Source organism: Neovison vison, chromosome 8, assembly GCF_020171115.1.
Source record: "Neovison vison isolate M4711 chromosome 8, ASM_NN_V1, whole genome shotgun sequence".
NCBI lineage: Eukaryota > Metazoa > Chordata > Mammalia > Carnivora > Mustelidae > Neogale > Neogale vison.
Window position 1 is genome coordinate 22,976,554 of NC_058098.1, and position 18,193 is coordinate 22,994,746.

Here is an 18,193-nt window from a genome sequence, read left to right on the forward strand (position 1 = left end):
AATTTCTACCCATCTTTATGTTTCTATAGCGGCTTCAATCACGGTAACAGTTTAGGCAGGGGCAGTGGAATTTGGGAGGCTAGGACCAATGCAGGATGAGAATGATTTTTTCTATAATAAAATAATACTAAAGGGCAACCGTGGATGGAGTTAACGAGGACTGGCCGGTAAGGCTCCCTGGACTGATATTTTTAAATGGGAAAAAACAAACAGGTTTGGGTTCTTCTGCCAGGGCATCATCAACAGTACCAGGTAATACTTTGTGGTCCATTTCATCCTTAAAGCAATCACGCGAGGAAAGCACTATTCCTCTCCTTCTCAGAGGATCAGAGAAGAGAAGTAATTTGCACAAAGTCCCGCAGGGAGGGGCAGAGCCAATCACTCTTAACCCAACCCACCACAGCGTCCCTCCCCTTAGGCGGGGTTAGTGCGCAAATCGTCGCACTCACAGACTCAAAGTTCCTCTCGCCTCAAACACCCGCAACTTCCGGGAGATTGCCCAGAACCGTAGCGCGCTTGCGCCTCCCCGCCCCCTGACGTCTCCATTCCGTCCCTCCCCTTTTGGAACGCGGAGCTGCTGAGCGGGCTGGCGGCCATTTTGTGAAGCGGCGAAAGAGGTGGTGGCTGCAGTGGGCTCCGGGAAGCCGTTCGGGCTGGGGCTGTCGGCCGCGGGGCGGAGGCACTCGCGCGGGGGGTAACTCGGGTCTGGGTTCGGGTGCCGCGCAGCTCTCCCCGGTAAGACTCCTGCAGCCCGGAACGGGCGGGGCTGTGCGGGGCTCGAGCCGCCCCTTGGTGGCCCGGGGCGGGGCCTTCGGAGGCCTCCGAGCCCGCCGCAGCGAGCGCCCCACACAAAAGGGTCGCGGCTTGGCTGCCGGGGTGGGGAAGGGCTTGGGGAGCCCCTTGCGCCTTTGAAGCCTGAGAGGATGCAGGAAGGACGCAGGAGAGGATGAGTCTGCATACCGAAGTGGGGACGAGGCCATAGGGAGGACGCCCCCGTGGTCTGAGAGGGAGGAGGCCACAGTTGGGTGGCCCAGCGGCCTGCGAATTAACGGGGATTGCAGTAAAAGCACACCTACGTCCCGAATGAGCGAGATTTTCTTTGCTTCCCAAAAGGGACAGGGATTCAAACTGCATCTCTGTGCCCAGTGGTGAGGAGATTAAACGTAGTGAGGACACTCCCTCGATCTGAGGTGGAAGGGAGGCTCCCGTGGCCTAACAGGAAAAGGGAACTAGAGTCTAGACACACCTGTGGGGAAGAAGCTGCAGTCGGTACACTCCTCTGAGTCTAGCAAGGAAATCTTAGAGCTGGTTGCCATCGTGGCCTGGACGGGGTTGCAGGGAAATGCTCCCAGGGCTCAGCGTTGGGCGGGGCTTACCCTCGAGGGTGTAGGCGATTTAAGAAGCCGGCCTCTAGCGAGAAAGTGGGGGTGAGTACGCCTCCCAGACCTCTAAGAGTTGTAGTTAGATGCCAGGCCCTTGAACCCCAAGCAGGGAAGAGCCTGCAAAGAGCACCACCTTTACATATCCCTTGGGAGAGAGCCACCAGCACTGGAAGAGGAGCAGGCCCAATAGGAGGTGGAGGAGGGTGCTTTCGATGAGTGAATTGAGTTTCTTTCGTGGAGGCTGCAGGTTTTAGCTGGCAGCCACGTGAAATAGGTGGGTGGGGCTTTGAGAATCTACAGGTTACTATCGGGGATGGACACCAGTGTAGGAGGCTTAGGTGCCAGGTTGTAAATGCATGGATTTCATGTTTGCCCGTAATGTGTACTCTATGGTGAAACATCTCAACGGCTTCGGTGAAGGTAACTTTGCGTTATTCAGAACAAAACATGCTGGGAGTTTTGTACCCAGACTTGCAGGCTCTGTAGGAGAGGTTTCTGGACTCTGAAACTGTCCTTGACTCCTCAATTTCCAGAGATGATTTAATGTAAATTGTGACAGTTGTCAGGAACTGTTCTGTATTATCCAGCCAGTATAATCTGAGAAAAAAATGTAATTGCAACTGAGAGATTGTTGAAGGAGGAACTTGTAGCTGGAGTATTCTTAGAGCTTCTTGCTTGAATGGTTTAAAATCGTGTAGTTTTTGTTAAATGCAGTATTAGTAAAATGAATTGCATTGGATTTTGTTACATAGTTTATATTGTTAATGTATTTTAGAGCATTTGCAGTTCAGAAATGTCCTACAAGTGTGGACATATGGGCTGATTTTGTTTGTTTTGTTTTATAGAAATGTAAAATAAGACTGGTTGTACTCATTTTTGAGCTTTGGTGGTTTTGGCCAGATAGTGGGAAGTAATTGTGTTCAGGCATTTTCCAAGAATATTAAAAAGTTGGGAAGAACTGTTACAGGTGGTTAAAATAATTTTATGGTAATTTTTTAAGGAAATGAAATGTTTGGTGTGTTTATATAAAGGTTGAGGATGTGCTCAGTATTATTCCTGGAAGATTTTTTGACGAAACAGGGAATGCATTTTATATCATCTTTATATGCTCAACTAAATATTTATTTTGTTTATGGGTTGTAATGCATAATTTGTGTTTTTCTTAAGTTCATATCTGTTAGGTGAAAATGTGAAGCTTTAGAAACCATTTTGGTTGTTCCTTGGAACCTATTGTTATGTGCTAATATCAGCATATTTCTGGCTTCTTTCACTTTCTTGTGACATGCCAAATGTTTTTATGATTGCATATTGAGAGTTTGGGGGTTGTTGGTACAATTTTTAGATGTGAAACTTGATTTTGTGGACCAGTGTGTTCCAGGTGCTGGAATCCAGTGACCATGTTCATAACGTGTTTATTCCATTTTGTAGAGAGCTACTCCATCTTTTGGTTTAGATGAATATTTTCTTATGCAGATATTGTAGAAAGAATTTCTAAGTGTCAGTAATTGCACAAAAGATGCTCTTAGATACCTCTCCCTAAAATCTAGGGACTGTTGTCCAATTCTTAAATCTCCTCTCCCTGCCACAAGTGCTTAATAAATGTTCGTGGTATGAATGAATGTTGTTAAATGTTTAGAATTAAGCAGAAAAATAACCTCATCTGATTTATAGTTTATCAGATTTTACTACCACCACTCATAAACCTTCTGGTTTGCAACGAGTTTATTTCATTAAGTTTCTGGCCACCTTTTAAGTTAAGACCAACAGTGAGGGTGAATGTGGTTGGCTAGGTTAGAAGTGATACTGTTGCTTTTAAGTCAAGACAATGAACACATTTGTTGGCATTTGTGGGGAGGGTTTGAAAAATAACTTAATATTATAGTCTTTTTGGCAGGAGGAATATATCTTACTTAGCAATGTCTTATGGCTTGCCACTTTTGAGAACTTTCTGGAGCTTAATGGGGAAGTGGAATAACAAGCTGTCTAAAGGATGCATGTCCCTCTGTGTCAGAAGCATTGTTTCATTAAGAATGATCCCAGAATCTGAAATGTGATTCATTTGGGGATGGGGACAAAACCATGTGGATGAAGCTGTGGTTTTTTTCCATAATGCGATTGTGCGGCTTATAGCTTTGTGCCCATTATAACTGGTTCTCTGTTGCTCATCTCTGAGGGTGAACATTTGAGGGGTGCTGGTTTTGTATTTTGAATTTAAAGAACTTAGCTCTGCTGTACCCTGGTTACTGTTGATTAAAGACTGACGACTGAACAGAGTTAAAATTCACTTTTTGATGTTTATCACCAGATGAAGAGTGAAACAGTTAAGTTCAACTGGTTTGTGCTTTGGCTTTCTGATAAAAGAGGATTGTTGTCAGACATTTTACTCTGAAATTCCAAGTGATTGAAATGACTAGTAAATAAGAATATATGTCGTGTCATAATAATATGTGAAATGTTCATAGCAGATATTTGTAATTTGTTCATGTATGTGGTATTTCTAAAGCTGAAGCAAAGCCACTATGTTAGGACTAATTCCTAACGAAGTGGAAAAGTACACTAGAGCAATCTTCTTGTTTTAGATCTTCTGATATGGGGTGGGGGGGGAGACAAGATGGCGGAGAACTAGGAGGAGGCGCCTTTTCAACCTGTACCCTAAAGTGAGCTAGATCTTCTGATATATATCAGCGAATTCAATGGCAAATCAGGCCCATTTTCTCCTTTGTACCTTTATACTTTATAAATAGGTAAAACGTGTGTTAGATGTTTTGTTGCATACAATTGGTTGTCTTATCCTTCTAACTAAAATTCACCAAGTCTTAGGTGGTTGGAGTGGAATTTTCATTTTGGGATCCTGCATTCTGTTGCTAGCTGACACTTAGAACCCAGGAATGAGTAGTTCCTGGAGAACAGTGGTGCCTCTATTAAATATTGTGCTCTTTACAAAGGGGGAGGGGTGAGAACAAAAGTACTTCTTCAGTCTCAGTTTCTGTTTACATTGTCCATATCAAGGAAGAAGCGTAACACCACGAGTTGTGAAGTTTTAGCTTCAAGCCTGAAGTTTCTGGGTACTTTTCTTTGGTAGGGGTTGATGTGGGCCTTTCCGATTCATGAATTTACTTCTAGATTGATTTTTTTTAAGATATTAATTATTTGACAGAGAGAGAGCGATCACAGCAGGCTTGGAAGCGGGGTTAGCAGGCTCACCGTCAAGCAGAGAACCAGATGAGGGCGATCCCAGGATCCTGGGATGACAACCTGAGCCAAAGGCAGAGGCTTAACCCACCCAGGCGCCCATGGATTGATTTTTTTACTTTAAATTGAACAACGTAAAATTTGAATGAGCCATTTGCCGAATTCAGCTTGAACTTAAACTTTTTCTTGTGACATGAGACTTCCTTCTTGTTACAGTAACTTCTGGGAACCTTTTAGAAATTTTTGATAGTAGGTCTAATATTGTTCCCTTTGGGCATAACTAGCTGACTCGAAACTTGTTGCTATCCAGATGGACATTTGGAGTCTTCTTGGGTGTGGAAGGGGAGAGGCTGAGGAACCTGTTTGTTTCCCTTCAGGGCACTTACCCTGGCCCCATACCAGGCCCTTTGAATTGGAATCTCCAGTGGCCGATCATTTGTTAATCTTAAATGCTTAACTCGGAAACTACTGTGGTTCTGTTGGTTATAGAGTCAAACTTGAATGTTTAGAGAATAATATTGCAGAATTCATGCTCTTCCTCACTGAGCATAGCCTTTACCTAAAAGCATGCTTTTTTTGGTATTCGAAGTTTCCCTTTGTGACCTGTTAGATGAACTTCTAGGTGTGTCTTTTAAGGAGTTTTAAAACTCTTTAGACCTAATTAGAACTGATTTGTACAACATAAAAAAAATTAATACAGTGCTTTGGGCTTTTGAAAGGCTTGTGTATGACAAACGTAAGTAGCTTTTGTGGCAAAACAATCTTCAGTAATTTGAGTAGCTGTCTAGAAGATGTTTATCTTGTCCTTTAGAAAAAATTTGGAGTAACACTAGAATTTTTTAATATGTGTTACTTTTTGATGATGAATATTAAGCTCACAGGTGATATCTCGAACTTGAAAGATAGTTAAAAAATGAGCATCGTTCTAAGTAGTGTTCTGTTAGTATCTTTATACTTAACAGTGACGATTTTCTTCTTTCTCTGAATTCAAAAATGATCTTTTGCATATAGTTGTCTAATTATTTGGTCTTATATATTGCTTGTGAATTGTTCACAATTTCACTGATTTGGGAGAAATTCCAGTAAGAGATAAGGAACTCATTTTTACTCTGGGAAGTCTTCTTAATATGCCATTTTTAGGGATTTTTTTTTTTTTTACAAGTTTCTTGGAACAGTTTTGGTGTTAGAAGAAAAAGCACTTTTCCTTAAGATTTTGAACCCCAGTGGTTTTAAGTAGGAATTAATCATTATAGCCTGAACTGTCACTTCATTTATGTTTCTTGATGCTTGATGCTATTTTGGTACAAAGGAAAATATTTTGAAAGAGCAACTGCAAGAATTTCCATAAGTACCCTTGAATTGATGATTTTGTCATTTGTCTTGGAACTGTTTATGTGTGAACTTGTGCTTTTTCATCAAGTGTTTGGTGGGACCTGAGGAAATAGGTTGTAGTCGGACTTGTATTAAGGAATTTTCTGGACTGGTTTAATCATCAAATGATAAAAGTAATTACCAGCTGTGAAGCTGAGGTTTATGACTGTTTTAGTTTTTAATTGATTCATTCTTGGACTAATTTATGGCACATTCTTGATATATGTAAATATATATGTTTTGAGAGATACCAAATTTGAAAGCAATACCAAGTAACGCATGTGTGGGATTTTGGTACACGTGTTTCTTTCTTTCTTTTCTCTGTCGTTTTTTAAAATATGCATTCTAATGAAGTACTCTGGTGGTTTCAGACTCGCCTTCATAATGTACAGTTCAGTGTGGCCTGTGCGTGTTGTTTTGTGTTTCCTGCATTGATTTTTGCCTCCATTTATTCTCTATTGCAGTCTAAAAGTTGGTTTTAATTGGTTGCCCACAGGATTGACTTGGCCTCTACTTCTTGTTAAGAAAATACATCTCTTGTTTTATCAGGTAAGAGATTTTGAATAGAAGGTTTGTTTTTATTCAAAATAAAATGAGACAGCTTATTTAGTAACATGAAAATATGTATAGTAACTGAATTGTGGGGGATTTTCTTTCTTTTTTTAAAGTCTTTTCTGAGGGATGGGGATGGGGTGGACTGGGTGCCTTGAACAGTTGTTGCTTTCTTCGGGGTTCAGTTTTTTATGGATGCATTTCTTTTGCTGAATTGCTGATTATTAGGCAGTAGGCTGTTCCCCCCCCCCCAGTGTAGCATTCCAGGCTAATTGCAAATGTAGGTGCTTGTTATTGGTATGGTTTTTAAATATTCCTTAGAGGTAATGGGTTCTATGTTCTAGAGTACCTATTTTGACTTTAGATGGAATTAAGTGATTGGACTCTAACCCTCTTGTTAAGTAACAAAGGTAGGCTCCAGATAGTTGAAATGACTTACCAGTTAAATAGGCACTTAGAAGAATAGCAGATCTTACTTCATATTTTTTTCAGAACCTATCTATGTTTTTCTCTTTAGATGGCTTTAGAATAATTCATGTGTTCTTTGGTTTAATTCTCAGCCCTTTTCTAACTGGTAATCTGGGCAGATTTTTCAATATCATGTTTTCATATGTACCTTGTGCAGACTTTAACTAAAGCCCTTCTCTTAGTAGCAGATGGTTTTTGAAGAATTATTGTGTATGTCACTTTAGCCCTGTGTTTAATTTTTGTGTTCATGGGACTGTATCAAATTCCCATTTTAGTGTCCCAGTGCAAACTAACATCTATCTCTCAAGTCGTTTTGGGTGCCTAGATTACTTACCCAAGATGTGATAAAGTTTATTAAACATTCTTGAAATTGAACAGGAATGCTGTCTTAATTTTGCATGTAGTCAATATGCTACAGACAGTAGGGAATGAGAATTTGATTTACTGTCTTGAAATCATCTTGATGAGCTTCTCTATAGACTGCTAAATAGTAGTAAATACAAAGAAAGAAGAGTTTGTTGGTGTGATTTATTTTTTTAGTATTTATTTTTCTTGTTGACTCTTGCAAACCAAAAATGAAAAGCTTCCCTTCTCCCCCAAATTTCTAGTGTTTTATAATGGTCCCTCAAAGAGCATTTTCTGTTTGCCAGTCCATCTTTCTGGATTAAATTTGAAAGTGGCTTTTATTTTTGTGTATGTGTGTAAGAAAACTGTCGAAGCCAAACAACATATTTCTGTTTTGTGTACAGCGGTCATAATAGTTGAAATGTAATTACAGGTATTGTTGTATCAAATTAATATCACATAGTATTTGACATGGAAAAACTGCTTTCATGGAGTTACAGGATTCTTAGAGCTTTCAGTGGGAAACTTTGCTCTTTTCATATTCCTGTTTGAGAAGCGATAAAACCAAAGCTCAAATCATATAAATTTTCTGAAGTCACAGAACTAGTTTAATGGGTTTTTATTTATTTATTTAAGATTTTATTTATTTATTTGACAGACAGAGATCACAAGTAGGCAGAGAGGCAGGCAGAGAGAGAGAGAGAAGGAAGCAGGCTCCCCGCTGAGCAGAGAGCCCAATGTGGGACTCCATCCCAGGACCCTCAGATCATGACCTGAGCCGAAGGCAGCGGCTTAACCCACTGAGCCACCCGGGCTCCCCAATAGGTTTATATTTAAATGTTGATTTATAAGATGGTTTGGAAAACACCCTATAAATTTCAAATTAATATTTTCCAGTCCCAAGAATTTTTTTTTTAAAGATTTTATTTATTTATTTGACAGAGAGAGAGATCACAAGTAGGCAGAGAGAGAGAGGAGGGAGCAGGCTCCCCGCTGAGCAGAGAGCCTGATGTGGGACTTGATCCCAGGACCCCGAGATCATGACCTGAGCCGAAGGCAGCGGCTTAAACCACTGAGCCACCCAGGCACCCCCAAGAATTCATTTTATACCGCTTTACAAAGGGCTTCCCTTGAATTTGCTCTTGGAAGCCATAAGAGCTGAAATACTGAAATTTTACTTAAATCTGGGAGAAACGTCTCTAAAAGGAAAAGTTCAGAATGGGACATTATTTAAGGACAGCAGTGAGCTCCCAGAAATTCCACAGGAGTTATGTTGAGTAGAGATTGTAACAGTCACTGAATGAAAGTTCATACCCTAGTTCTTTTTAAAACAAAAGCAAAACGAGATAATACCCTTTTTTCGTTATCGTCCTTCTTTACGGAAAACAAGACTTTTGGTGGGGAGAGAGAGAGAGTGTGTGTGTGTGTGTGTGTGTGTGTGTATTATTATTTTTATGGGGAGTTTGGAAATGAGTCATTGGATCTGAGTTTAAATTAAAACAGCTGGGGTGAATGGCACTGCAACCAGGTTCTACTTTTTGGAGTGATAAGATTTTGGCTATTTTATTCAATATTTACTTTGGATTCTTCGTGTGTGTTAACTTTGTAATAAATAATTCCATATATAGTTTTCCTTAATAAATGGAGCTGTAATGCAGATTGAAGAGTTTTAGGTTGAAATATGGAATCGGGTTTTTTTGTTTTTTTTTTTTTTGAGACTTGAGCCTACTTTATTGTTAAGTATTATTTGTAATTAATTAGTATTGCAGTTTTCTGTTTCTGTTTGCCTTCTGAGACTGAGTGTTATAAAATGACCCTGATAATTCTACAGTTGTCATTTTTATAAGGAAAATGCTAAGCCACTTTTAAATATTAACTTTGATACATCCTTTGCATGTTTTTCCCCTGCAGATTGTTCAACTTTGTGTCCTGATTTGACTTACACATTTCTTTTAAATCTTACTGAATAAATAGTGGTCTGAATGATGTTATTGGTGATTCTACTTCTTATGGTGGTTTTTTTCCCTGAAACTTTGAGTCATGGCACTGAACTTCTAATTGTTCACAGAATTAATGCTTTTGGAAATTGAAATTGTCTAGGTTTTACATTGTAAATGGCCTATAATGTTCAGTTTTTAGAATATTCAAATAAAAAAACAACCTACATTGCTTGTGATAGTTTGAAGGTATATTTGAGGGCCTAATATGGTAGCTGGTCATTCTTTTAGTTAAAAACTTGGTGTGATAAACAGGAGTCTGACCTGGCCGTTGCCTTTTCTCATCTGCAGGTGTGTGTGGTTTCAGCGCAGCATGGCTGTGGTCATCCGTTTGCAAGGTCTCCCAATTGTGGCGGGGACCATGGACATTCGCCACTTCTTCTCTGGATTGACCATCCCTGATGGGGGCGTGCATATTGTAGGGGGTGAACTGGGTGAGGCTTTCATCGTTTTTGCCACTGATGAAGATGCAAGGCTTGGTATGATGCGCACAGGTGGTACAATTAAAGGGTCAAAAGTAACACTTTTGTTGAGTAGTAAAACGGAAATGCAGAATATGATTGAACTGAGTCGTAGGCGTTTTGAAACTGCCAACTTAGATATACCACCAGCAAATGCTAGTAGATCAGGACCGCCACCTAGCTCAGGAATGAGTGGCAGGGTAAACTTGCCTACAACAGTACCTAACTTTAATAATCCTTCACCCAGTGTAGTTACTGCCGCCACGTCTGTTCATGAAAGCAACAAAAATATACAGACATTTTCCACAGCCAGCATAGGATCGGCTCCTCCAAATATGGGGGCTTCTTTTGGGAGCCCAACGTTTAGCTCAACCATTCCGAGCACAGCGTCTCCAATGAACACAGTCCCACCACCACCAATTCCTCCAATCCCAGCGATGCCATCTTTGCCACCAATGCCGTCCATTCCCCCAATACCAGTTCCTCCTCCGGTACCTACATTGCCTCCGGTGCCTCCTGTGCCCCCAATTCCCCCAGTCCCTTCTGTGCCACCCATGACCCCACTGCCACCCATGTCTGGCATGCCACCCTTGAACCCGCCACCTGTGGCACCTCTGCCTGCTGGAATGAATGGCTCTGGAGCACCTATGAATCTGAACAATAACCTGAACCCTGTGTTTCTGGGTCCACTGAATCCTGTTAACCCTATCCAGATGAACTCTCAAAGCAGTGTGAAACCACTTCCCATCAATCCCGATGATCTATATGTCAGTGTGCATGGAATGCCCTTTTCTGCAATGGAAAATGATGTCAGAGATTTTTTCCATGGGCTCCGTGTTGATGCAGTGCATTTGTTGAAAGATCATGTAGGTCGAAATAATGGGAATGGATTGGTTAAGTTTCTCTCCCCTCAAGATACATTTGAAGCTTTGAAACGAAACAGAATGCTGATGATTCAACGCTATGTGGAAGTTAGTCCTGCCACAGAGAGACAGTGGGTAGCTGCTGGAGGCCATATCACTTTTAAGCAAAGTATAGGACCTTCTGGACAAACCCATCCCCCTCCTCAGACACTTCCCAGGTCAAAATCGCCCAGTGGGCAGAAAAGGTCAAGGTCAAGATCACCACATGAGGCTGGTTTTTGTGTTTACTTGAAAGGGCTACCATTTGAAGCGGAAAACAAACATGTCATTGATTTTTTTAAAAAGTTGGATATTGTGGAAGATAGTATTTATATTGCTTATGGACCCAATGGGAAAGCAACTGGTGAAGGCTTCGTAGAATTCAGGAATGAGGCTGACTATAAGGCTGCTCTGTGTCGTCATAAACAATACATGGGCAATCGCTTTATTCAAGTTCATCCAATTACTAAGAAAGGTATGCTAGAAAAGATAGATATGATTCGTAAAAGACTGCAGAACTTCAGCTATGACCAGAGGGAAATGATGTTAAATCCGGAGGGGGATGTCAGCTCTGCCAAAGTCTGTGCTCACATAACAAATATTCCATTCAGCATTACCAAGATGGATGTTCTTCAGTTCCTAGAAGGAATCCCAGTGGATGAAAATGCTGTACATGTTCTTGTTGATAACAATGGGCAAGGTCTAGGACAGGCATTGGTTCAGTTTAAAAATGAAGATGATGCACGTAAGTCTGAACGCTTACACCGTAAAAAACTTAATGGGAGAGAAGCTTTTGTTCATGTAGTTACTCTAGAAGATATGAGAGAGATTGAAAAAAATCCCCCTGCCCAAGGAAAAAAAGGGTTAAAGATGCCTGTGCCAGGTAATCCTACAGTTCCAGGAATGCCCAGTGTGGGAATGCCCAGTGCGGGAATGCCCAGTGCAGGAATGCCCGGTGCGGGTATCCCCGGTGCAGGAATGCCTGGTGCAGGAGTGCCCAGTGCAGGGATGCCTGGCGCAGGAGTTCCCGGTGCAGGTGTGCCCGGTGCAGGAGTGCCCGGTGCAGGTGTGCCCGGTGCAGGCGTGCCTGGTGCAGGAGTGCCCGGTGCAGGTGTGCCCGGTGCAGGAATGCCTGGTGCAGGAGGTGAAGAGCATGCCTTCCTGACTGTAGGATCTAAGGAGGCCAACAATGGGCCTCCATTTAACTTTCCTGGTAATTTTGGTGGGTCCAATGCCTTTGGGCCACCACTCCCTCCTCCAGGATTAGGAGGAGCCTTTGGTGATGCTAGGCCTGCTATGCCTTCAGTTGGAAATAGTGGTTTGCCTGGTCTAGGACTGGATGTTCCAGGGTTTGGAGGTGGACCAAATAATTTAAGTGGGCCAGGATTTGGAGGAGGCCCTCAGAATTTTGGAAATGGCCCTGGTAGTTTAGGTGGCCCCCCGGGCTTTGGAAGTGGCCCTCCTGGTCTTGGAAGTGCCCCTGGGCATTTGAGTGGGCCACCAGCCTTTGGGCCTGGGCCTGGCCCTGGCCCTGGCCCAATTCACATTGGTGGTCCCCCTGGCTTTGGATCTAGTTCTGGAAAACCAGGACCAACAGTAATTAAAGTGCAGAATATGCCCTTCACTGTGTCTATTGATGAGATTTTAGATTTCTTTTATGGCTATCAAGTGATCCCAGGCTCAGTGTGTTTAAAATACAATGAAAAAGGTATGCCCACAGGCGAAGCCATGGTGGCCTTCGAATCTCGGGATGAAGCCACAGCTGCTGTCATTGACTTAAATGACAGACCTATAGGTTCACGGAAAGTAAAACTTGTCTTAGGGTAGCTGTTCACATAAATTCTTTATAGGGTAGATCTTCATAGTGCTGTGATTAATGCATCCAGATTGTTTTCCTAGTATTTCCAGGTTAGAACCTGTGGATTGTTTCAATTGCATATAGATTGGTTTCTGTAACATAGAGCATTGGTTGACTGTTTACAGAAGACTCACTACCAGGATAAATATTGCTGTATGTTACAGTAAAGCTGTCTGGAGAGAACACAAAATGATTTTGGCGTACCATTAGAGAAACCATTTGTAAAACACAAATGACCACATAAAGCTTATCAAGGAGTTTAGATTGGTTTTGTTTATACCATATGGGATGAAGAAAATAGAAATGTCAATAGAGCTCATTAAGGGTGCTCTTGCCAGCTGCTGAAAAATAGAAGTTGGCTACTCTTGGAATTTGGTTTAAAGCTGGACAGATTTGCTTTGTTATAGGGTCAAAGCTTTGTCTAAAGTCTTCATTTTCTTTTAAAATTGAATAAAATCTCTGTATACAGATTCACTGTATGTACCTTTATTGCTTCTTGAGGGTTCTTGCTGTATAGACAGTCCTGCTTCTGAAGTTGCTGCTTTTTTGTTTGCCTAATTGACTCATTTGTAAATGAGCAGAACTGTTTTGTTGTTGTTGTTTTAATATAAAACTCCACACTCGGTTTGTGCTATAACCTTGAACTTTGATTTCTAATGTCACACTTAAAACTGTGTGAAATAAGAACTTCTGCCACAAAAATAAAATACAGAGTCCTCTACCTACCAGAGCCTTTTTGGTTTGACCGCCATGTTTTAGTTTAGTCAGTTTAAAAATTGTTCATGTTTGGATGGCTTTGAAAACCGGAAACCACTTCCAATGATCATTGTTTAAAATGCCAGATTTGAAGTCCTGTCCATGGTGGACTAATGTTCTGGCAGTTTCCTTCTGTCCCAAATTTGTGTGAAATTTTGGCCTGTAACTAAACAAAGAGAGTCCATTTATAAGAAAGAGCATTATATCTATGTTTTTTTAAAAACTGAAGTTGAAATTGTTAGCTTTGTTAGCAGTAGTGTTATAGAATAAAAGATTCATAAGCTGTTCCATAGATGTGCATTTAATCCTGTTACTTGGAGGCTTTTTGGTCTAGTTGTTTGATCAGGAGCCTATTCATAAAAATTCTTCATACCGACTACAAGTGCAGCTGCCAGAGGGGAGAGAATTGAGACTCTTTGCCCTTTCATACTCTTCTTTGGCATTCAGGACACTAAGGCAGGAGGACCAAGTGGGTTCTGGTTGGTAAGTGTCCTTGTCATAAAAACATTTGCCTTACAAGACTGCTCACTGCTACAAAAGGCTCTATTTATGGTTACTTTCCTTCTTAGTTAAAATGCTCTAAAGAAAGATGTGTCACATTATATTATAAACATACATGGAATAGGAGATTGGTGAGATATCATGAAAAACAAATTTTGTCTTTAACGTGGGCCTCTGTCTTGGTTTGAAACATCCCCAACATTTCTTGCAAATCAATGTACTTACAAAGGGGTCAGCCTTTTAAAAGAGTTATTTCCAATTAAAAAAAAAATAGTGCCTTTTTGGTGTTGCAAGTCAGTGGAACACTGAAATACAGCGTCTCGTGTAACTTAGAGTTAAGAGTGGCAGCAGTTTCATTTGCGTGATAAGATTTGGAAAGCCTTTTCATCACTACAATCTTAGAGGTTTGACAGGACAGGATTTTTTTGTCTAGGGAAAGGATTGTTTAGACTTTCAAAGAAGACATGGCTGTGTTGTGGGTCTTTTGACAATTTATGAATACAAATTTGCTTTGACAGATCGCTAGATATTGCCTCCTCAACTAAAAAAAGCAATATGATGTTTATATATGCTGTTCAATTTAGGTTTTTTGTTAAGTAATCATTTCTCATTCCAAAGACCGAGTGCAGAAAACTTCAGCGCTGCTTGGGAGTCTTATTTCAACTGCAGATTATTTTCCCCATTGGAGAGCTGACTGTTTTCATTTTAGAAAAATGGGTTGTTTGAAGATGAAAGCCTTTTATCTTTTTTCACAGTTTATTTTGGTTATATGTTCGTACAATCTTATTAAATATTTCATATACTTTATTGCAACTACTTTGTTATTTCTACATCTTAGATAAATGCTGAAAAGGAAAACGATTTCATTGTTCATCAAATTAAATAAATTAAAATAGTGGTTTGTGTAGAATTTGGAGAGAACTATGTTCTATATTTGGTTGAGTCACAACAGTGCTTCTCTTGTTGTGAAATGTAATTAAATGCTTTGCCCTCTGGAACTTGATATTTGTGTATCTGAGACTTATTAATATAGTGCTAACTGCTAAGCGTACTGTTCATCTTGTTCTGGGCACTGGAGTTTGAGTTTTAAAAAAATTCTTGAAAATATGTTCTGTGCAATCACTCATACCTCTCTTCCTGCAAATTTTCTCAGAAGAACTAGGTTTGGGGTGAAAATGAATTTATTTTCTCATTTGCTTTGTATGGTATGAAGGATTTGTAAAGCTTTGCTCAAACGTTGTGTGCATTTGTAAACACTATCATGATATTTTCAATTTTATGTGTAAATCTTGTCTTTGGTGACTGACATGAATGGAAGAGAACCTTTTCCATTAGGTTTAATTCCTCCCACCCCCTTGCCTGGGTGGTTTTTTTGTTTTGTTTTGTTTTTGTTTTTGTTTTTTTAGTTTAAAGGATTAGAGATCTACAAAATGTATTTTATAAATAAGCAAATTTGTAAACTTTTTCTGAACTTCAGTGAAACATTTAGTCCACAAGCAAAATTTGGAGGTGTATTTTGTGTTTAATACTGTAGTTTGGATGTACAATTAATTAGTGGCTTAAAAAAAATGCAACACTGTTGAGTGAAACATAGTTCCTAGCTTTGTGCTCCAAGTTGTCAAAGCATCAACCATGAAAATTTCATTAGGGAAATTTTTATTCAGAATTTCAGAGAATAATGTCCAGTGTAATTAGGTTAGTCTTAACCCACTGGATGAAAATCTAGGGGTGTGTATGGACATAAACAAACATACCTTGGATGAAATAAGGATCCATGAAAGCCTTAATGAAACTCAAAGTCCTTTTTATTGGATTCTGTCATTGTGTACAGGTGTGGGTCAAATGTTTAAAAATAAATCCACTCTTCAATTTCAAGAATACTTAAAAAATGAGTAAAGAAGCCGTAAAGTTACTGCTAGTTAAATCTGTAAAGAATTTCTAGCAGTGATCACTTTTAAAACTTCCCACTCTTGCAAAATTAACCACATTTAGTTTTACTGGCAGTTCTATAGTAGTCCAAGCAGTCCAAACACAATAAAATGATTCGTTGCCAATATGGCCACAACATTGCCAGCAAATACTGCCTTGGCATCATTCAGCAGAGGTTTTTGTTTATAAAGGTGAAGTCTTGAATACTGTTCAATAAACTTGTCACAAAATAAAAGAGGCTGATGCTTTTAATGCTTTACACAAGAGTACTCTACTGAGCTATACCATCAGGTTTTTGTTGTTGTCTTTGTTATTTTTTTTAAACTCCTACAAATATTTTGTGCCTTTGGAAAGGTGGATTTGGTGATCTCAGAGGTAACCATTGTTGCTTATCCTTGTCTGCTAATGCTGAAGTGTGGAAAGAAGATAACCTGGAACGGCAGGGAGGAAACTTGATTCTAGGTCAAATCTGTGGTATCCACCTTTTCAGACTTTTATCTTGTATGGTTTGCTAGCAAGCCACTTCGTTTTGTGGACTCAGAAAGAAACAGAAACCAGGTGCTCCTTTTTACAGAGGTGTCTTAAAGGGGGCTGTGATTGTCTTCTTAAAAAACTGATTAAGAAATGGGAAAAGAAATCTTCAGAATACATTGTCAATTGCACATATTTCTAATTAGAGGTTTCTCTTTTTTGTTTACTTACTCTTGGATTAGTATGTGAGGTATTTTGAGGTGGGGAAGGGGGAGAGGAATCAAAAATATTGGTGCTTTCTGACATTGATGCTCTGGTTTTGTCCCTTCCACATTTGTTCAGCTGCTAAAAGACAAACATTAGCAAATGAGAAGTTTCCATAAACTCCGGAGTCCTTTAAAAAAAATTCTGGATTGGAGTTGCAGAGAAATTAGTGTGCTATTCCTTTTAACCAAAGCTCTTGAAAAGTATATATAACTTTTTCCTTTATCACAAAAGAGTTTTTAGCCTGTTTTTGAGTTTCAGTACCCAGGTTGTTTTAGAGGGGTTTAGACTTAAACATACTTAATTCTAGGTGGTTGCTGAACTGTTCTAAAATTATGAAGGTTTGACTAAGTATTTGAAAAATCAGAGTGAAATCAGCTGCCTGCAGATATCCAGAATGGTCTTGACCGTCTTAAAAGGATAGACTGATGCTAATAATATGTTTTGTTTTCTTGCTCAGGAGAAAACTGACTTTAATTCATTGTTGTCTGCTTTCCAGTGTTTTACAGCAGGAAATGGTTATCAGTTATGTGCATCGCCACCATTCTCCTTACCCCCCCCCCATTAGAGCTTTTATGGGATATGGTAGAGTCCAAACTTACGTATCTTTTTAATTAAAAAATTGCTTGATTTCAGCTTTGTCTTTTTAGTATAAAATCTGATAGATCACTTAGACTTACTCTGAAATTTCTGGAAAGAGTGTGTTCTGGTGGTGGCATAGTTCTCTGATGCTGTAGTGACTTTTCTGGAAAAACACTTCTTGACAGTATGAGCAAGTTCATCTCTTAATGATGCCTGTTCCTGTAAATGTTAATTCTTTATTGTGCTGTTCCTGGATTTATTCTTGTTGCCTTGTACTACTTTGTGCCAGAGGATCTCACAAGCATCTTAGAATTTGGCTCCTTTTCTGGATCATAATAATTAACAATGAACAACTAAGGTGGCAGTGCTTTTCTACATATTGCTCTACTACTGAAGAGTACAGAAGGGGCAAAAAAGCCACTTGATGAAAGAAAACATTCTAGCCCCAGGGGCAGAAGGGCAGCACTCTAAAAATCTGGGGGCAGCAAATAGTGCTGGGGAAAACCTCATTAACCATCATCTTTTAATTCTGAGAGGCCCAGGGGCCTTCTCCTGGTGAAAATGTTGATAAGTCCTAGAACCTAAGGAAACACAAGTTGTGGGTTAAATGACACAGCAGACATTGGAATTGGCATCCCAGCTGTACCAGACATCTGGATTCTGATTTTAGTAGCTTAATATTTCAAATCATTTTTCCTAGTCAGCAGGTGGCTTGCTATTTCATGTTGAGAGGAGGAGGAACTGACTACTGGAGAAAAACAGCCATGACCAGCAAGAGAACATAATTCAATATGGACAGTCAGATGTTGAAGAAGCATAAGACACTCCCAGGAATGTGCTATATTCAAACAGTCTGCCCCTTAGTGTTTCATCCCCTCTCCATTCTGATGCTGCCAGTTTTTCCCTTTTACCTGCTTTCATTAGTAAGTTGGCTGGTAACCAGGGCTATGAGTTTTTCACTGCTGTCTATCTCTGTAGCCTAGCTGCCTAACTTGGGGGGTAGGGGAGAATGTGAGCTCACTCACAGTTCTCGATTAGTGAATAAGATTTGTCACTTAAGCATTTGTGTTACATGCCAGATGTAACCAACCATGTTGTGATACTACTGTAAGTCACCTGTTAGTCCTTGCAGAGTGAAGAATGTTTAAGGGTAAAGATACTC

The 18,193-nt window shown here is 40.1% G+C and overlaps 1 protein-coding gene across 14 annotated transcripts in view; it reads left to right on the forward strand.

Moving 5' to 3' along the window:
- The first annotated feature begins 546 nt into the window (after positions 1-546).
- Positions 547-18,193, forward strand: part of LOC122916118 (RNA-binding protein 12) — a 35,689-nt gene continuing 18,042 nt past the window's right edge. Inside the window, exons 1-3 of one of the 14 annotated variants that reach the window (XM_044263131.1) lie at positions 547-735; positions 6,442-6,494; positions 9,599-14,788. In XM_044263131.1, coding sequence (XP_044119066.1) covers positions 9,621-12,497 — 2,877 coding nt within the window. In that variant the 5' untranslated portion in view covers positions 547-735; positions 6,442-6,494; positions 9,599-9,620 and the 3' untranslated portion in view covers positions 12,498-14,788. Of the gene's footprint in view, positions 736-862; positions 1,657-6,409; positions 6,495-9,598; positions 14,789-18,193 lie in introns of those variants that run through there. The other 13 variants (XM_044263133.1, XM_044263132.1, XM_044263134.1 and 10 more) reach the window with 13 other exon arrangements.